Source organism: Orcinus orca, chromosome 19, assembly GCF_937001465.1.
Source record: "Orcinus orca chromosome 19, mOrcOrc1.1, whole genome shotgun sequence".
NCBI lineage: Eukaryota > Metazoa > Chordata > Mammalia > Artiodactyla > Delphinidae > Orcinus > Orcinus orca.
In genome coordinates this window covers 42,748,406-42,768,048 of record NC_064577.1, presented here as the reverse complement: position 1 = coordinate 42,768,048, position 19,643 = coordinate 42,748,406, and the positions used below count along the sequence as shown (strand labels likewise).

General features: G+C 56.8%; 1 protein-coding gene across 3 annotated transcripts; it reads right to left on the bottom strand.

The window, feature by feature from the left end:
• Window positions 1–512: 512 nt before the first annotated feature.
• STAC2 (SH3 and cysteine rich domain 2) lies at window positions 513–14,418 on the bottom strand. Of its 3 annotated transcripts, XM_049702569.1 has the most exons (12): window positions 14,237–14,417; window positions 13,937–14,076; window positions 6,796–7,102; window positions 6,360–6,457; window positions 6,087–6,177; window positions 4,566–4,681; window positions 4,398–4,470; window positions 4,244–4,305; window positions 3,679–3,776; window positions 3,238–3,289; window positions 2,754–2,891; window positions 513–2,060 (listed from the first exon to the last, which is right to left on the bottom strand). In XM_049702569.1, exons 2-12 carry the CDS (start codon window positions 14,024–14,026, stop codon window positions 1,956–1,958), a joined length of 1,230 nt encoding a protein of 409 aa, XP_049558526.1. In that variant the 5' UTR covers window positions 14,027–14,076; window positions 14,237–14,417; the 3' UTR covers window positions 513–1,955. The 3 variants fall into 3 exon arrangements, with proteins under 3 accessions (XP_049558526.1, XP_033266847.1, XP_049558527.1); XM_033410956.2 differs by having other exon boundaries at window positions 4,566–4,678; window positions 13,937–14,417; XM_049702570.1 differs by lacking the exon at window positions 2,754–2,891 and having other exon boundaries at window positions 13,937–14,418.
• Window positions 14,419–19,643: the final 5,225 nt, after the last annotated feature.

The window sequence follows — 19,643 nt, the reverse complement described above, 5'->3', positions numbered from 1 at the left end:
CCGATGAGTCATCTCAGGGCCCCACCGTCCGCGGCTGTCCTCGCCGCCAACGTATCTGCCTCGGGTTTAGGGGGCTGCGGGGGCGAGGCTGATCTCGGGTGGGTATTGAGCCCCCCCGCCCCCGACCCTGGGTACGGAGACTGCTGGTCTCCGAGGGCATCTCTGCCTGGGCAGGAACGGTCCAGACGCAGAGGTGTGTGCCCGCCCCCTGCGCGAGGCAGGAGCGCCTCGAACCCGAAAGTGGCCGCAGCCCCACCCTCTCTCTTTCCGGCGTCCCCCAAACCTCCTGCCCCACTTCCTCAGATCCCGCCTGGCTCAGGCTGCTTGGGTGGAAGGGAATGAGAAGGCTTGGGGACCCTCACTGTCAGGGCCAGCTGTCCCCATACCCCTCCTCTAGGAGATGAGCGCATTCTCCGATCTTCAGGCTGTCCCCTTTCCGTACCTCCACCACCCCCCGACCCCTTCCCCCTTCCCTTCCTCTAGCCCAAGCAGATAGAGCAGACAGGTTGGGACAAGAAACATTTAATTAGGAGTCTGGGGGCTCAGCAATGCCCCAGCAGACGCCTCATGCAGCCTCATGTACAGTGGGCATTGGGCCCGCCCCTGGGACATTGCTGGAGGGGGGGGGGCCCTCATGGCAGCAAACAGGGCAGCAAACAAGTGTGGCTTGAGTACCCCTCTCTGCGAGGGAGAGGTGGGGCAGGGGCCAGTGGGTAGGAGGATGTGTGACTGTGCCTAGGATGGGGGGTGGCATTGGCTGGCACGATCAAGGGCACAAGAGGAGGCTCTGAGCTTGGGGGGAGAGGGAAGCTGGTACCAGAGAGAAGCAGCCTGCAAGGGAGGGGTCCTCTTTGTGTGTCCCCCCCTGCCCAGGATGCCTACCCCCTTCCCCTCCTGGTGCTCCAACAGAATTCTTTGTCTGTCTCCCACTCCCTCTTCCTCCCAGGGCTCTGTGTCCTGGACAAGGGAGCAGATGCAACCAGAAAAGGAACCCCTGCAAAGGCAGCCCTGTCCCCTGCAGAGCCTGGAGAGAGGGGGTGAGGGAGGGTCACTGTGGGGTCAGCCCTGAAGGTTGGGTTCCTGGGGTGGGCCTGGAGAGGACTGGGACAGGAACTGAGCTTTTAGAGTCCTGACAGTGAACTGGGGGTTATTTTGAGCAGGCGTGGGCCAGTCTTTTGTTCTTAATCGGGTTTCTGTGTTCAGGCCGCTCTTGGGTGTCCTTTCCCAGTGCACAAGGGTAAGATGAGGCTGCTCTGTGGTGACTGTGCTACTTGAGGGACAGTCTCTGATTTACCACAACTTCCCCAGACCTCAGCCCTCCCCTCCTCTGTCCACCCAGGTTTCAAGTAATGGGAGAGATAACCGCAGAACTTTCCTGAGAATTGATGGAGTGACAGAGGTGGTGAGACCAGGATCCTCCTGCAGCCCTGAATTCCCTCCCTACCCAGAGCTGGGGCTAAGGGACCCGGGAAGGCACCTTCCCAAGGCCCCACTTCCAAAGGGGCAGCTGCAGGGTCACACACACGAAGACCCAAGCAGAGGCTCTGTGAGGAGAGGGGAGCTGTCAGGCAGGCAAAGATGCTGTGGGCAGGGGAAGGTCTCTGGAAGAGGCAGCAGGGAAGTTCCCCAGGAACTTCCTCTCAGGGCTGGACTCAGCATGGCAACGGGCTTTGGGAGTGCATGGGCACCAGGGGGTCCCACCTGGAGCTTTCCCATCCCCTCCCACTCTCTCCTCCTCCCCACCTCCAAGTCTCAGAGCAGCAGCCTCCTCAGGGCACCCCAGGACCCATGAAATAAAACCCTCCTCAGTGCAGAAGCCTCCCAAGCCATGGTGACTGGCCCCAAGGAGAAGGGCAGAGGGAGAGAGAGTGTGGGCAGAGGCCTGCTCCCCTCCTGGGGCCAGAAGCAAGGGCCGGGCACAGGCAGGGGTGGCTTCCGGGCTCTCTTGGCTCTTCTCAGATCTCGGTCAGGACGTTGGCTGGCACCAGACCCCGCTTCTTGCCGCTGCTGACGCGGATGAAGCCATCAGCATCCTTGCTCCTGCCCACGCCCACACAGATCTGAGCGGAAGAGACATGAAGCTGAGGCTTGGCACTGCCTGCGTCCCTGGCCCCAAGTCCTGCTGGTGGCTCCCAGGCGGTCCATCCCAGGGGATGACGGGACCAGCGTCAGATGTGGTTGGAGCCCGGGTGATGGGAGCAGATCCCAGGAGAGTACAGGGTGCAAGACCAGGCAGTCAGCAGACACAGAGCATCACTTCGGGTCTGACCTTTGAGATCAGCTGGTCTAATGCCCCTGACAAACTACCATTTCACAGAGGAGGTAACAGGGGGAAAAGGACTTGCCCATGGTTAACAAGAACCCAAAGGCAGAGCCAGCATTCAAACCCGAGCCTCTAGACTCCTAATCCAGTGTTCCTGCCCTGACTCTCTAACATAACTCAGCCCTCTGCCTGTGTTAGCTGCCAGCCCCAGTTCCCAGAGGGGAGGATAGGAGAGCCCTGCAGTCCCACTGCTGCTTTTTTTTTTTAACGGGAATTTCAGTTCCCGGACTAGGGATTGAACCCGGCCACGGTAGTGAAAGCCCAGACTCCTAACCACTAGGCCACCAGGGAACTTCCCAGTCCCACTGCTTCTAGCCTGCCTTTCCTCCTGCTGCCAGGCTGCAAGCATCCTCCTCCAGGGCCTCGCCCACACCCTTGCCGCCTCTCTCCCACGCCCACCTCTCCAGCCATGCAGGGCCCAGGCCCTCACCTGGCTCTCCTTGAGGCTCATGTAGCCCTGTTCCTTGTTCCCGGAGAAGGGTTGGCAGCAGCGCCAAACGTTCTCGCCTGGCCTCACCCGCTGCACAAAATTGGCTGGGAAGAAGCCAACCCGGTCGCCGATCTTGCCCTGGGGATGAGGCTGGCAATGAACACTCGTGCCACCCCCTGACCCCCACTGCTTTCTCTAGACCTAATGCCCCCTCAGAGCCAATGCTGTCATCCTCCAGATTTGGCTTCTCTATATTTGAGCCCCTAGTCGGGTGGCTTCTGGGCTGGAAAGGGCACAAGGTGGACGGAGGAACAAGGCTGGGGCGGGGAGGGGCACAGCAAGAGTAAGAACTGAGGGTGGGCCTAGGCCTGGCTAGGGCCGGTGGAGGAAGGAGAGGAGGTCTTTGGGGCTGTGTTCTCTGAGGGTGCGGGCTAGTGATGTACCTACCACCCCCCACCCTCCGCTCCCCACCCTGCCAAGTCACCTTCCACCAGTCCTCGTTAGAGTCATCCACCAGCATGATCCGGTCTCCAGGCCTGGGATGAGAGAGCGGAGGTAGCACATGGGGCAGGAGGGACCCTCCCACTCTGCATCCCAACAGTCCTAGGCCCCCAGATCCCCTGCATGCCCCCCTCAGCTGGGAGAGAGTTCTCGATGCCCTTGGAGGACCCTGAGTGACCACAGGTATGGCAGACGCTCTCCAGGACAGAGGCCGGGCAGGGGGCAGGAAACATGACATTAGCACCAATCCCTCTTGGACTCTGGCACCTCTGTCTCCTCTTTGGGCTCAGTAGCCTCAAGTGTGCCAGGAGGAGGTTCCTGAAGGTCTCCCTCACACTCGTGTTCCAAGGTCTGGGAGCACAGAGCCCTGAGGTTGGAGCCAGGCAGCTGCCCGGGGCAGGGACTGGGCCGCTGGAGGACTTACTGCAAAGCCAGGTCATTGTTTTCCTGGGGCAGAAACTTGTAGAGCGCGACGTAGGAGTACATGGGCCCCACATCCTTCCGTAGAAGGGGCCTGGGGGCCTGTGGAAAAGCTCTGGGTCATTGTGGGGGGGACACCTTTCTTATTCCACCTACTCTCCCCTTGCCCTGACCTTGCCTACCCTGGGGGCTAGGAGATGGGGCACAGTGCTCCTGGGTCAATGACAGGGGAGGTGAAGACTGTCCTATCTGCCGTGCTTACACACCCCTGAAGGGACTGGGCCAGGGATGGAGAAGAGGGATCCTCCTCTGCCTGCTGCACCCTAGAACTGCCCACCCTTGGGGCAGTAGGAGTGGGCACAGTAGGCATTGGGTCAGTGGAGTGGTAACACCCCTGCCTCCCGGGCCTACTTACCCCGGCATTGCCCATCCCTGTAGACTGAGGATAAATGATGGAACAGGGATACTCCCACTCAGCACGCTGTCACCCACCTAGGGATCAGTGACAAGGAGAAGAACAGCCCCTTCCCACCTGGCCTGCCGGGGGCTCACTGCCAGCCCAGCCTCACCTGCTGTCCAGGGCTCTTCTCCTCTGGTCCTGACCCTTCGCTCTCGGCCGGGGCTGTGAATACTGGAGATGCCAGGGTGGGGCGAGGGTGTGAGGCAGCAGGCAGCGGCCCGTACTGCGCTCCATTCCTGCCCCTGGTCCCCAGTCCCACTCACCGCTGTCGCCAGGGCCCTCCTCTGAGCTGCGGATGCTGCCTTCCCCGTCCTCAATCAGCTCATCCCGCTCGCTCTAGGGACACAGCGAGGGGAGGGCTCAACCCCTGGACCCCCCACCCTCTGAGACCTCTGCCCCCGAGGCTCCCCTTTGGTGCTCCCCATACCTACCAAGCTCCGCGTGGGGGACTCAGAGGTGCTGCTGAAGCTGGAGCGGTTCATCAGGGCCAAGGAGGTTCCGTAGCGCAGGGTCTCATAGACGGGGTCCACCTTCCCGCTGGCCCCTACTGAGGAGTCACCATCAGGGCTGGGCACCCTGCTGCCAGCCTCGCTCTGCCCTGAAGTCCTGCATCTCAGCCCTGGCTGCCCTGCGGGCTGTCCCGCTCAGCCAGCCCTAAACTGAAATCTGCACTCCTCTCACCTGCCCCTCCCAGGTCTCCCTCACGGTAGGAGAGCTCCGTGTCCTCCCACGGTGCCCAGGCACAAACCTGGAGCATCCTGGACCCCTTGCCCGCCTCACTGCCTGTGTTCACTCCATCACCTCATCCTACCTCCCAAACACTTCTAGAATCTGCTCACTTCTCTCCATCTCCACTGCTACCAGCCTGGTCCAAGCTACCAAACTTTCCTGGCAACCATCATGGCCTCCCAACTGGTCTCCCTGCTTCCAGTCCAGCCTCTCCAACCCACACAGTAGCCAGAATGCTCTTGTAAAAACACAAAAATTGACCTTATAATAAAGTCCAAAGACCTGTGGTTACCAAGGGGGAGGCGGGGTGGGGGAGGGATGGATTGGGAGTTTGGGATTAGCAGATGCAAACTGTTTATACACAGAATGGATAAACACCAAGGTCCTACTGTAGAGCACAGGGAACTATATTCAATATCCTGTGATAAACCATAATGGAAAAGAATATGAAAAATAATATATATATATGTATAACTGAATCACTTTGCTGTACAGCAGAAATTAACACAACATTGTAAATCAACTATACTTCAATTAAAAAAAAAAAAGAATAAAGTCCAAAGAACACTCTTAAAATGGACCCCGAGGCCCTGCACCCAGGGTCCCATCTCACCCTTTTACTCTGACTCCCTCAGTCCCATCCTCATTATCCTTTCTTTAACTCTCTGCCTCTCCCTACCTCTGGCCTGCCTCCTGTCCACACTGGTCTTCCCCAGATCCTCAGACTAATTCCCTATCTGTCAAGGCTCCCGGATGCCTTCTTTGCCTCTGTGGATGAGGTCGGTGCCGACTTTATCCTCTCTTTATTCCCTATTCTTCCGTTTCAGGCATTCACCAAATGATGGTTAATTGATGATTTATGTGATTATTTATTTCATGTCTAGCTCCCTTACTAGACCATGAGCTCCACCTTCTTCAGGGCTGTGTTCCCATGTCTAGCACAGTGCCTGGCACTTAGTAGGTGTTCAATAAAGTGTTTGTTGAAGGATGGATGAATGAATGAATGAACTCTACATTCAGGACAGCAGCATTCAAAGAAGGGAATTGGGGAAGAAAACCAAAACAAACAAACAAAAAGAAGAAGAAGAAGTCTAAAAAAAAAAGAAGGGAGTGGTAGTCGTGCCAAGAACGGGCAGTGCCAGTGTGACTCAGGTGCTCCTCTGAGGAGTGCATGGGTCTCTCATCCCACCACAGTGGGATCAGGGGCAACAGTGGACACTCACCAGTGGGTGGGGACTCCTTGCTCATGGCACAGGCTGGTGGCGGCTCATGCACCAGGAGCGGGGAGCTGAAGTTGCGGCGGAAGGAGGAGGACTGTGGCAGGGGGTGGGGTGGGGCAGAGAGAGGGCACAGGGAGGTCACAGCCCCTTGAGAGTTTGGCCTTCCCCAAGCCCAAGCACCACCCCACATGAGGAACCAGCCCTGCGGGGCACTCATTCCCCCACATGCCAGGCCTGGGAGCATCAGCCAGCCATCTCTGTGTGGTCCCCACTCACCGTCTTGCCTGGGCATTGCTGGTGGGAGATCTCCTCGGAGCACCAGAGGTGGACGCTGACTTTGCATGTCTTACACCGCAAACCCTGCTTGGAGTTTCCTGGGAAGAATGTGGGTTTGGCAAGAGGGGGTGGTCAAGAGAGGTTACATCCAAGGGCAAGGAGCAAAGGAGGCAGGTTAGGGCATGAGGGAGCAAGGGACTGGGCATCCTCATGCCAGCCTGGGGCCTAGCTCCAACCTCCACACAGTCAGGGTGGAACCTGAGCTGTTAGTAAACACAGCAACACTGGGTCCCCACCCACCCCCAAGGGTGCTCATGTGTCCTCCCAGAGGGAGGGGCACAGTTAGGTTTAGCAGCAGCCCAACATCAGGCAGTCAGGTCCATGGGCCCACACCCACACTCACCCCGACCCCTTCTGTTGCCACCCAGGCACCTACCCACAATGAACTGTTGGCACAGCTCACAGGGGCTGGCTCGCTTGAAGACGTGTTCCTGGAAGCTGTGCAGCCTCACTGGTTTGAGTGGTGCCAGGGGGCGTGAGATCGGGCAGGGGGACAGGGCTGGGGTGTGTAGGCCCCAGTCTGCAGACGCTGGTGGTGGGGAGGGAGGTGGCAGCGGGGTCGGGGGCGTCAGCAGCACCTCGGTGGGGCATTTGGGCTCAGACCCCGAGCGAAAGAAGAAGTTCTCCATGCTCTTACTTCGGAGGATGTTCTTGAGGGAAAGTGAGCGCTTGAACCTCTGGAGCTGAGAGAGGAAAAGGGGCTGTGAGCCTGGAGGGGACTGGCTCCCCGGGATCTCTCCTTGGCCAGCGGCAGCCTGAAGGCTGAGAGCTAGAGGTGAGATGAAGTACTGAGAAAGAGGCTGCCAAGTCCCAGAAGGCAGGTCACCATCCCAGGTGCCTACAAGAGCCAGGCAGGGAACCTCCTCGAGCAAAGGAGCTCTGGCTGGACAGGCACCTAATTAGGAGTGGTGGGGACTGGACAGTCAGCGAGTAGCTGCTGGTCTCCTTCAGCCAGCTGAGCTAGTCTGTAGGGCAGCCCAGCGTTGCCAGGTTTCTCAATTTTCAAAAAGAAATCTAGACTTTGTTTTTTAAAAATATTTATGGGGCTTCCCTGGTGGCACAGTGGTTGAGAGTCCGCCTGCCGATGCAGGGGACACGGGTTCGTGCCCCAGTCCGGGAAGATCCCACATGCCGTGGAGCAGCTGGGCCCGTGAGCCATGGCCGCTGAGCCTGCACATCCGGAGCCTGTGCTCCACAACGGGAGAGGCCACAACAGTGAGAGGCCCGCGTACCGCAAAAAAAAAAAAAAATTTATTTATTTGGTTGCATTGGGTCCTAGTTGTGGCAGGCAGTTTCCTTAGTTGCAGCTCACCAGCTCCTTAGTTGCGGCACATGGGCTCCTTAGTTGCAGCATGTGAACTCTTAGTTGCAGCATGCATGTGGGATCTAGTTCCCTGACCAGGGATCGAACCCGGGCCCCCTGCATTGGGAGTGCGGAATCTCAACCACTGAGCCACGTGGGAAGTCCCTAGGCTTTTTTTTTTTTTTTTTTTTTTTAACCTCTTTATTGGAGTATAATTGCTTTACAATGGTGTGTTAGTTTCTGCTGTATAACAAAGTGAATCAGCTATACATATACATATATCCCCATATCTCCTCCCTCTTGCATCTCCCTCCCACCCTCCCTACCCCACCCCTAGACTTTTTGTTTATAAAAGTAATTTTTTTAATAAAAAATATTAATCCATTTCATGAACTTATGAAATTTAAAGTCAGTTAAGAGGGACTTCCTGGTGGTTCAGTGGTTAAGACTCTGTGCTTCCATTGCAGGGGGCACAGGAAGGTCCGCATACTGCGTGCAGCCAAAAAAAAAAAAGTCAGTTAAGAAACCTAGAACTTTATGTGACGTTGGATAGAAACAAATTCAAGAGGTTTTATTTCCTTTTTAATTTGCAGAAATGGTAGTATACTATTTCTCCCGTGCCTCGCGTTTTTCTTGGAAATCCTTCCATACAAATACACAAAGAGTTTCACCATTCTTTTTGTACGGCTGCACAGGAATTCCACTGAATGGAGGTACCATTTACTCGACTTGACAAAATAATACTTTGGGGGCCAAAACACACCAGGTCCTCGGTCCTTGAACAGGGAGTGGGGGAGTGGTCACCCTGGACCCTCATCCTCAGGGCTGATTCTCCCTCCAAAACACCTCTCCAGTTCATCCCCTGTAACACCTCAGCACCCCAGAGCCCTGCCCTGGTTCAGGTTCCAGCACCCCGTCGGGTTCAGGGCCATAGCTCTTTGCCTCCGCCTTGCCCATCCCCACCTGTTCTCCATGCATCTGCCGGGGACGTGATCCCTGACCCCGCAAAAAACCTTTCATGGCTCCTCAGGACCCAGCCAAGGCCCCTGTCCCAGCCATGAAACTGCAACTTGGCCAAACCTGCCCTTCCACCCCAGGCCCTCCACCTGAGCCCACATGTGAGGACTTGAACTCATCCGTGTTTCATGCCTCTGAGCTTTTTACGTGTTTGTCCCCTTTGCCTTATCCAGTTATTCCCCGCTTTCTTCTTCAGGGTTTCCTGTGATTCTTCCTTCTCTGGGAAGCTGTCTCTTCTTCTGCAGGAATTCCCTTCGGTGGGGCCACTCCCTCCTCTGGCTGGCTGCATCTGGACGGGCTTCCGTGATAGCTCCGACCAGGTTTATGTTGTCATTTACTTCTCCCTCCTCCGGGAGGCTGTGAGCCCCTGGAGGGCGGGGAAAGTTGCTTCAAATCCCCATAACGGGCCTCAGCACATAGTGGGTGCTCAGTCAATGTTTGTGGAATAAATGATGAGCAAGTGGCTGGAATCCTAAACAGAGCACGTGTTCTGGAGTGCACGGTGGATTCTGCGGTGAGGCCAGAGTTATTCCCATTGCTCACCCAAACACACCCTTATTCTACCCGGAGTGAGATCTGGACCTCTCTAGCCAGACCCCTGCCCTACTCCCCTCCTGTTGAAAGCCCTTACCCCTCCCATTCCTTTCTACCAGTTAAAAAAAGAAACGGGTGGAGGTGGGGGGCAGAGGCCTGGCTCTAGGCGGGGAGACTTGGCCAGGGTTCCCAGCTGGGACACCAGGCAGCCTGTGTGCCAAGGGAATGGAAGTGGTGGCCCCTCTAACCCTAGGGAAGCCAGCAGGCCACATGACAGAGGGGAAAGCAGAGGGGGAAATGTTTGGGCAAAAGGCGGGCCCCGGTAGGCCAGCTGAAAGGCCAGAGCCCTAGGGGGACTGGCATGCTGAGTTGCTCAGCTCCTTCCAAATCCAGCTTCCTGGCCAGCACTGTGGGCTTCTTTGTGTGTCTCTGAGAAGCAGGGCCCCGGGCCCCAGCTGCCTGGGCATTGGGGCAGAGGTCGAGGCCCAGAGGGACAATTAATTAGAACACGAATATGTTCTATGTGACTCTCGGGGCTCTGACAGGCCCAGAGGGGCAGGTGAACCACCCACTGCTCTGCACAGGGGCCGTGGGCACAGAGCACAGGAGGTCTCTGGGAGGATGTGCTGGGGGGTGGGGGCAGAACGCAATCTGCTGCCTGAAGCCAAGTTACTTCACTTCCTCTCTCTCTAAGCTTCAGTTTCCCCACCTCCAAGTCAGGGTTAGATGCTCTCTAAGCAACACAGGCTCAAGTCCCCAAAGCAAAACCTAAACTTATGAACATAATGAGGGACTGTCGTTGTCAGAGTCCTGGAATTGATATGCAGAATCTCATTAACCCTGGCACGACCCACTGAGGTGGTGACAATTATTGGCCCCCTTTGCAGATGAGGAGCTGAGGGGGTTAAATCACTCACTCATCATGAGTCCGCAGCGGCTAAGTAGCAGAGCCGGGACTTGAACCAGTGGCTTTGGCTATTGAGCCCAAGTGACCAGGAGCACCCTGCCTTGGCCCTCAGCTCTGGCCCTCAGTTGGGCCATGGGCTTGTCATGAAATGTAGGGTTAGAAGGGACTTGAAAGACTGGGCACATAGAGCAGTCCCCACCCCGCACTGCTCTGGCCATGTCCCCTCTGAATTATTGTCTGACTCTGTTGGTCACCTCTTGTGACGGCAAGCCCATCCTCTCTTGGGACAGTCATTCCATCTTTGGGCAGCTGCAATCGCTGGAAAGTGCTTCCCTATTTAGAGCTGAAACCTGCCTCCCTGCCTATCGGCCCTTGTCCCTCCCTTGGCTCCAGGAAGGGATACTCCCGCTTACACACATCAGTTCTTCAAATATTTGAAGACATCAATAATGTTCCCCCCTCCTGAGGCCATTATTTCCAAAGTAATCCTCACAGGATGAGATTTCAAGCCTCCCTACTCTCCAGCCTGTGCCCTTTCCTGGTCCCCGCCTGGCCTCAGTGCCAAGAGCCACCTCTGCAGGGTACCAAAAGCCTCTGGAACAGAATGTTCCCTGCCACCAGGGCAGCCCCAACTCTGCCCCAGATCCCAGGAGGGTGGAGAAGTGGGAAGGAATGCCACCTGGGGTGGCTGGCAGATGTCAAGGGCTGTGGCTGGAGGGCAGATGACAGCATCTCTGCCAAATGGCTTAATGCCCGCCCACACCAGAGACATCTGGCTTGGCCACCCAAACCTCATTTGGGCTCAGCCTGGCCAGGTATTTCCATTCCTGGGACTCCTAGTTCCCAGAGAAGACCTTTCTCTACCTCCCCACCCTCTAACTTTTTGGTGCCCCCACTGTCCCAGGACCCATTCCCTGGTGTGAGAAGAAGTCACCATACACCCTGGCAAGCTGGCCCACCTGGACCCCATTCCCTCCCAAAGCACCAGGAGCTTGTCTGGCTTGGAGCCTGGACCATCAGACGTGTTATTCTGAATCCCCTCCTGGAGGCAGGACCTGGCCTGCCTGCCTCCTCCCCACCTCTCCACACCCTGGACAGTCCTTTCCTTCCTCAGCTCCTGCCAGCTCCTGAAATGGCACTAGGCAGCTGGCAGAGGGTGGTGGCAGATGTGACACAAGCTGACTCAGATGGCAGAGCTGGCATGGCAGGGTCTTTCCAAAGATGGCAGCAAAGGGGGTGCTGGCAGGACCTATGTAGTAGGATGGGATGGGGACCCAGAGAGGGCGATGCTGACACTGGGAGGGTGGCTGAGTAGCTTGGGTGCCGGAGTGAAACCCGACTTTAGGGTGAGCAGGAGGCTGGACTTGGGCTGGCAAGAAATCCCCAGGGAGCCCCAAACACTGATGAATAGGTCTGGAATGTTGACTTCACTGCCTAATGAAGACAAGTACACCAGCCACCTCTGTTGTACCTGCCTCAAACTGAGCTGGGTGGGCAGCACCGACCCTCTCCCTTCCTCTTCTCCACCTCTACAGTCTGAAGACAGAAGCTACTTTGGGACAAGTTGAGGTGGGGGAATGGAAGGAGGCTGGCAAGTGTTCTGAATCCTCTCTCTGCCCACCTCTGCCCTCCTGAGTACCTTCCCCCGGACCTGCAATCCAGCCTGTGCTGTTATTACTGAGTCCTTCATAAATGAGGTACAGGGGAGGGCGGCAAAGGGGCAGGGCTCCAACTGGCCTGGCACAGAGGGACCAGGTCAGGTGTACACTCCCATTCCTTCCCTGCTCCTCAGATCTCCATGGCTCAGACCCAGAGGTGATGGCATGGGACAGTCCTTGGGCTGGGAGGAAGGAGGTACAGACCTGCCAGGCCCTGACCACCCCTCCCCACACAGCTGAGCCTGCAGCCTGCTGACTGCTGAGGCAGCACTGCCCAGCCCTCCTGCCCGCTCTGGAGAACTCTTAAGGAGGGGGCTGAGTGGCCAGGCCGTGGTGTGGGAATCAGGGCAGGACCTGGGAGGCCCTCAATCCCCTGGGAAGCAAGCAAGGAGTTTGTGTGTGTCTGTCCAGGGTGACTAGAAGGCAGCTGTGAAGCTCAGGGGCGCTGGAATTCAGCATGGGGCTCAGTTCCCTCAGGATGGGGATCTTCTGCTTGAAAGAAGCTGTCACAAATATTCCAAGCAATATTCTGCCCCCCAACACCTCATTCCTTTCCCAGTAGACTTGGCTCTCTGAGGGGGAGGTACCTCTGTGGTCTGAGAGCCCAAGGTCTAGTTCTCAGAAGGGAGCAGGAGAAGGTCAAGTGTGAATCTGAAGACTTGGCTGTGGAGACCCACCGGGTCGCTTTGGTTTAGGCATGGGGAGCCTACCTGGGGTGCCTCAGCCAGACACCAGCCACTCTGGTCCTACGCATCTTCCCTTGGTCACTCCCTTGAAGACCTTGACCTTGAATTAACCTCATATCCTGGGGGCGGTCAAGACAGAATTAGGAGGAAGATGGGCATTGGAAAGAGCTATAGATGAGCCAGTGATACCAGGGGGGAGCCAAAGACCCCACCCATTTCTGGTCCTGACTGCCCCCCTCCTCATCTGGGTAACAGAAGCCGGGTGGGAACAATTTACCAGGGTGGAAAGGGAGAGAGTAGTCTGGGCCTGAAATCTGGGGGGGTGGGGGGTGGGCAGAGAGAGCACTGCCCCTTCTTCTCTCCCCATCCCCAGGTCCCCCGCTCAGGTCGCTTCCTGCAGAACTTCTTGCGGGTCAGCACCTAGAACTCGGGGAGGGAGCAGGCAGAATAGAGGCGTGGGGGGGGGCGTTGAATGTGAGCAGTGTTCTCCCCCACCCCAACGCCTTCAGCGCCAGGAGTCTGGGCTCCGCCTGACTTCCTTGGGGAATAATTTATTCATTGTGACTCCCGCAGGAGTAGCAATCATACATAATTAGGGTTAATTATGACATTCATTAATTATGATGACTTCCCTTTTTGTTTCTAGCAGCTCCCCGCCCCCCTCCCCGGCACACGGCCCGCTGGCATGGGCTGCCTGTCTTTCTCATCCGGAGCCGCAACAACAGTCCCCGGGTCCCCGCCAGTGATGGTCCGCCCTGCAGCAGCCCCCAGCGCGAACTCAGAAGCTGCGCAGCCCCCGGCCGCGGCCTCACGTCCCCGAGCCTAACCCGGTTGGGAGGGGGGCGAATGCAGGACTGCGGCGGGTCAGAGAGAGACATCTAGAGAGACTCAGAAATAAACACACAGAGACGCCGAGAGGACCCGAGACGCACACAGAGAGATACCAAGACAGAGACAAACAGGTTGTAGAGACATTTTCAGAGAAACACAGGCAAAGAGAGAGGGACAGACAGAGACCTGGCGGACACGGGAGGGGTGCGCCTCGCACGCACACGCGGGCGAGTATACCAGCCCACACCCGCTACACACCGCTACACACTGCCTCCGCCTTCGCTGCGCCGACTCCCTCCAACAAACCCGAGTTACATACAATCTCCCTGGAGGGTCGCGGTGGAGCGTCCGCTCATCACGCGCTCAAGGGCGTGTCGTGCTTGTGTGATGGGGGCTCCTTGTGGCCCCTCGTCACGAGCCCACTGCCCCCGGGTCGCCGCGCGGAGCGTTGGGGACCACACGGGCCCCGCTACTGTGACCCCAGGGCACCCGAGGCCACAGTGGCAACCGCATCGGGAAGAGGGCGCCCGGGCTTGGGGGCGCGCTGGGCAGGGGTCCAGGCCTCGCGCCTCCCGAGTTACCTTGGTTTCCTGGAGGGCAGAGACTGTCCCCGGGGGGGTGTGGGTGGCCGCGTCATCCGGTTCGTTCTCCTTCTCGCTCATTTCGGTCATGGTTAGGTGAGAGGGTGCCGAGACCCGACGGCAGCCCGGCTGGAGGCAGGCTGAGGGTGGCAGGCGTCTCTGTGGGACCCTGAAGCCCTTCTCTAGAGACTGCCCCCCAACGAACCCCAGGAGAAACCCGCCCAGGCAAAGCACCCCCCCCCCACTCCCGGGTGCTGGCGGAGAAAGTTCCCGGGTTCGTGGGTGAGAGGAGGTAATTACACGGAGCCGCGGGAGCAGGACGACCCCAGAAGTGAGGACCAAGGATGCTGCTCCGAGCGAGGGGAGGAGGGAAGTGGGGACTCGGGGATGAGCCGAGGGAGGGAGCGATGGAGCTGTCAGTGTCCGGCAGGCTTCGCTGTCCTCTACGTCCGCCCCGCCACCCCCTCCCCTTCCCCTCCCCCCGCCGGCCCCAGCCGGGCACCCCCTCCGCCCAGTCCTCGCCTCCCAACTTTGATTTAGGAGGTCGCCTGGTCCCTCCCCTTTCCCTCCGCAGCTCCCCAGCGCCTCTATGCAAATAAGGTTCTCAGCTATTGGCAGCCGCGGTGGCCAGGAGGGCGAGCTGGGCGGAGCCTGGGGGGGGGCTTGACAAGATGGGGAGGGGCTTGGAGGGTAAAGAAGTGGAGGGAGCAGTTTTACCTGAAAAACCCGGAACTGGGGGCGTGACAAGGTTGAAGGAAGCCTCAGGAGATCATATTCGAGTCTGGAAGGGTTGGGGGGGGGAATAGAAATAGGTTGGATCTGCAGAAGGATAGCTGAAAGTGAGATAAAGGTAGGACCTCCTGATAGCGACGTGAAGAATGGGGACACTTCCGCCCAATTAACTGGATGTCTCTCTGCCCTGGAGACACTCTCCCCAAATGTGTCTCTCCTCGGACTATGTAGGGGTTTCCTCAGCAGAGAATGGACAAATGAACATCATGTGTCAAAGGCCAGCCCTGTCCTGGAAAGCAGGACAACTATATTGTTTTCCAGTCTTGTTGCCTGGACTTCAGCAGAGAAGAGGCCTCGGTCGCCACACTTGAGGTCCCCAAACCTCTCCAAGGCATGCCCCCTCCTAAAGATCCTACCACAAATGGAGTTAGATGGGGGTAGGGAGAGTTGAGGGGGAAGAGGTTTCTTACCCTCCAAGGTGTCCTCTGTCCACTTGGCCTGAAGCTAATGCATGTCACCTACCTGCTATTTCCCGAACTTCCCCTACCTCTCCTCCTGCCTCTTCTGGTCCTGATCAAAAGGTCTAGCTTCATCTCTGGGCCTATCCAAGAAAATGGAGGTAGGTTGGAGGTTGAGAGAATCCTTCCCTGGGTGTGGGTGGAGAGACTTCTGGGTGTAAGTCTCCTTCCTCCTCATCTGCTGTGGGTGATGAGATGAGGGGTGGGTCCTGCCTTTATGCCAGCCCTGGAGGAGGGGCTGAACCTAGTGTTCCGTCCTCCGCCCGCCCTCCCCCCATGCACCTAGCCATTCATGCCATCTATCTCCTCCTGAGGATGAGCTCACCGGTAGAGCACTGCTCAGGTTACTGCGTCCAGGAATAGAGATTTATTTGCCACTGGCAGAATTAGGACAAGGGTGGACGGGAGGGTTTGTGGTAGTGGGGGCTTAGTCCCCTCCCCCTCCAGATCCACACACTGCAGACTCTCTGAGTGCTAGCTTTCCTGAAAGGAGTTTGAATAAAACCTGGCCTCAGCCCTCAGACCAGTTTCCCCAAAGGCCCATTCATTACCAACTGCTCCCCTCTGAGGGCCACCCTCCTCCCTCCTGCCCAGCACAGGTCAGCCCAACGACCCCCACCTAGGCAACTCAGACTTAGAAATGCTTGGAGCACCTGAGATGGGGTCATCAGCCCTCTATCTCTACCTGTCCTGGGCTGGAGCAAACAGGGGCTTCGTCTGTGTTTGTGAGGCCTCCTGGGGGGAGGTACCCCTGTTTCCCTCCAAAGAGAAGAGGCTCTGGGTTCCTTCGAGTCCAGTACCTGTGTAGTCACTAATCCACTTGACCCTGGATAGGTAACTTTTTTTTTTTTTACGGTACGCGGGCCTCTCACTGTTGTGGCCTCTCCCGTTGCGGAGCACAGGCTCCAGATGCACAGGCTCAGCGGCCATGGCTCACGGGCCCAGCTGCTCCGCGGCATGTGGGATCTTCCCGGACCGGGGCACGAACCCGTGTCCCCTGCCTCGGCAGGCGGACTCTCAACCACTGCGCCACCAGGGAAGCCCTGGGTAGGTAACTTTTAAAGCCTTGATTTCTTCATCAGCAGAATGGAGGTTGTGCCTACCTCACTCCCGGGAGAATGAATGAGACAGTGTAGTACACCGCTTAGCCCAGAGAAGACAGGCACAGAAAGTTCATTTTCTTCTTTCTCTCCTTTCTTCTGGGAGATTTGTCTCTTCCGAGGTCTTTTTCTGAGGTAGAGAGAACAGCTTCCTTCCCTCGCTTTCCTCGGCTGCTTGCAGCCTGCTACTCCATGAGAGAACGGACCCAGGAGACTCTGACTAGACGTGGGAAAGAATTCCCAGGGGAATCAGTGGGGCAAGGCAGGGAAGTCGGTGGGCCCTGGGGCCCATCTGGTCTGGGTTTTAGAAATCTGAGGTGGGGCAGCTGTGGAGGAGGCAGGGGGCTGGACCCCATGACCTCTGGATGTCCTTTCTGGCCTGTGGCCTTCCTGTTTCAGAGCGGTCTTTAATGATCTCAGTCTGAGTCACTGTCTCAGTGCCAACAATTCCCACTGCAGTGGCTCAGAGATGGGGCAGGAGCAACTGGGCTAGCTTCTCTGGGAGGAACATCTTAGATTTGGAGGGCAGAAAGGAGGGGTTGTCAGAGCAAGTGGCAAGGTGGTCCAGGAGGATGAGTGGCAGCCGTAGTCTCAGAAGGGCTCTCAGACCAGACGTCGTGATAGAACTACCAGGGGGCCTCTTACTAGGAGAGCTGAGTGAATGAGCATGGGCGCTGGGCTCTCGGGAGCCTGGGGACAGAGGGATGGATGGAGGGATGGACAGATGGCTTCAAATCTGCATATGGCACAATGTCCAGCACATTAAGAGCACCTGGTCCTCATCCTGGTCTGCCCTTTTTTCCTGCTCTGTGACCTTGGGCAGAGGGCTATCCGTCTCTGGAGGGTCTTTGGTTTCCTTGTCTTCTGATTGGCAGAACTGGACTAGATTAGTTTGAAATGGAGTTGGATTAAATGGGGGCAATAATTGTATATCTCTTAGTGTTCTTTTGAGGATTAAATGAGTTAACATATGTAAAGAGCTGGACAGAGTAAGTGCATGATAAATAGTTATTATTATTATTTTATTTTAAAAAAATATGAAGGATTCTTAGGACTTCCCTGGTGGTCCAGTGGGTAAGACTCTGCACTCCCAATGCAGGGGGCCCGGGTTCGATCCCTGGTTGGGGAACTAGATCCCACATGCATGCCGCAACTAGGAGCCTGCGTGCTGCAACGAAGATCCCTCGTTCTGCACCTAAGACCCGGTGCAGCCAAAATAAATATATAAATAAATAAATATTTAAAAAAATTTTTTTAAGGATTCTTAACCTTGGGCTTGTAAGTAAGTTTCAGGGAGTTCGTCAACCACTTGAAGCTGTATCAAATTTTGGAGGATAAGCATTTTCTGGGGGAGAGTCCAGAGCTATCATCTGCTCCTCAGAGAATCTTAGATCCCCAAAAGATTAAGAACTGCTGGCCTAAATGACCCAGGGCCCCTCCACTAAGGTGTTGAGATTCTCTAATGTGAGGCATTGCCTCTGCCATAAGGACTGACCTATTTTCTCCCACAAACACCTTCAGTTCAAGCCCCTCCCTGCTGTGGCCTCTGCCCCCATGGGTTACCAAGGACAGCCCAAGCTGAGCACATGAGTGGCTGGCCTCTCCCTCCAGCTTTAGAATCGGGGCTCCTAGGGTAGGGGGGTTCATCATGGTTGAGGTCAAGTCTGGGTTCTCATCTCCCAGCTGGGGAGAGGAAGAGGACCCAGCCTCAGTGGGGCTGGGGATGCCGAGAACACAGTGAAAGGTCTGGCCTTGCCCAGTCTCCCCTACGTCCCTCTGCCAGCCCACCCCAGGGCCTCAGAGGCAGATACCGCTCTAATGAGCTAAGACCCACGGCAGGCATCGGTAATTATGATTTTACAGAAATATAGAAGGCTCTTATGCAAGTGCCTGACATACTTCCTGGCTGTGGCATCTGCGACAGCTAGGTCCCCAGAGGCTGGAGAAGGGCCCCTCCACCCGCTGCTGCCAACAACCCTTGGAGCTTGGGACACTGGCATAGAGCCGCCTTCCCACTGCCTGTGGCGCTGTCCCTAACACGCCCTGGGTGAGCTGTTCCCTCTCTCTGTGCCCCAGGCTCCCTGGAGGGGAACAACATGGGCTCCAGTGTGTGTACCCCTCTCCCTACCCTGCCAAGTCGAGGCTGTCCAGGAGACCTGTTTCCATGGGAGGGGGATAATGGTTTTGGGGATGTTTCCCTTTCTCTCAGTAAGAAAACCTCTCTTTCCACAAAGATGTCCCCTTCTATTCTATTTCTTTTCCCCTTGAGGCTGGGGACATAGGGATGACAGCAGCCTGTGGTGGGGGTCACAGCCCCTGGCTGCCCCTCCCCAGGCCCTATGCCAGTTTGCCCACCCCCATCTCCCATGCCTCTGATAGTGTCCTGAAGCCACCCCTTTCTTTCCCTGGTCCATTCCCCATACCCACCCACAAAGCATCTGTTACCAAGGTAACAGCAATGTCATTACTTTGGGGTGAGCAAGGAGGTGGAGCCCAGTGGATGGGATGGGGCTGTTAGGGGTTAGAATTTTAGAGATATGAGCACTGAGGGCCCCCAAACTCTTAAAGGAGGATCTTTGGCTGCAGAGGGGCCCTGGGCACAGACTGGGCTGCAGGGTGCTGCTGAGAGCTGGTGGAAAAGAGGGAGGATGAAGTCTGGAAGCAACTGGATCTGGGTGTTAGGGGTGAGGGTGACTGGCTTACTAAGTGGGAGAAGCGTGAGGGTGATGATGCCAAAGAGATGTCGAGGCAGGGAGGATGGAGCCTGCCTGTAACTCCTCCTTTGGAATTCAGCTTGTTAACTCCTCCTGGGGAGAGGTTTTCTGGCTGGGAGAGTCTAGACCCAGTGGAAACAGCAGCTGGGGATCCTGGGGCCAGCCTGGGTCCACACTGCCCCCTGCAGACTACACAGAAAACAACGTTGGATGTCTTCCAGGGAGGAGTGTGTAGGTGGGGCCTTTGAGGGTCTACATTTGAGACATCTAAACCATGTGGTCCTACTAAGTGCCTAGAGAGGCTCTGGGCACCCGGGGTGCCAGTTTCCTGCATTTGAGGCCCTCCTGTAAATCCTGACCCAGAGAGTGCCCTCCTGCCCGGAGGATCCCTCTGAGCAGACTTGGGGGTAGGAAGCAGCGGGGACAGAGATGCGCCTTCAGCTGAGTTGACAGAGGCCATCAAGAGGACTAGAAGGCAGAGGGGCCAGAGTATTCTAGGCAGATGCAACAGCCCGGGCAAAGGCACCGAGGTGTGAAACAGAAAAGACTGTTCTGGAAGCAAGGTAAGCAAGGGAGAGAGGGAGTGGTGACAGGGAAAGGCAGAAAAAGGTGGACAAACAGCCTTGGTTGCTGGGCCAGGAAG

Excerpts from the sequence above, each read along its gene's own strand:
- STAC2 (XM_049702569.1), bottom strand. The coding sequence starts at position 14,026 with ATGACCGAAATGAGCGAGAAGGAGAACGAACCGGATGACGCGGCCACC. Across the intron at positions 6,178-6,359 it reads AGCAATGCCCAGGCAAGACG|TCCTCCTCCTTCCGCCGCAA; the intron begins GTGAGTGGGGAC and ends CCCCTGCCACAG. Across the intron at positions 3,777-4,243 it reads AGAAGAGCCCTGGACAGCAG|GCCCCCAGGCCCCTTCTACG; the intron begins GTGAGGCTGGGC and ends GCTTTTCCACAG.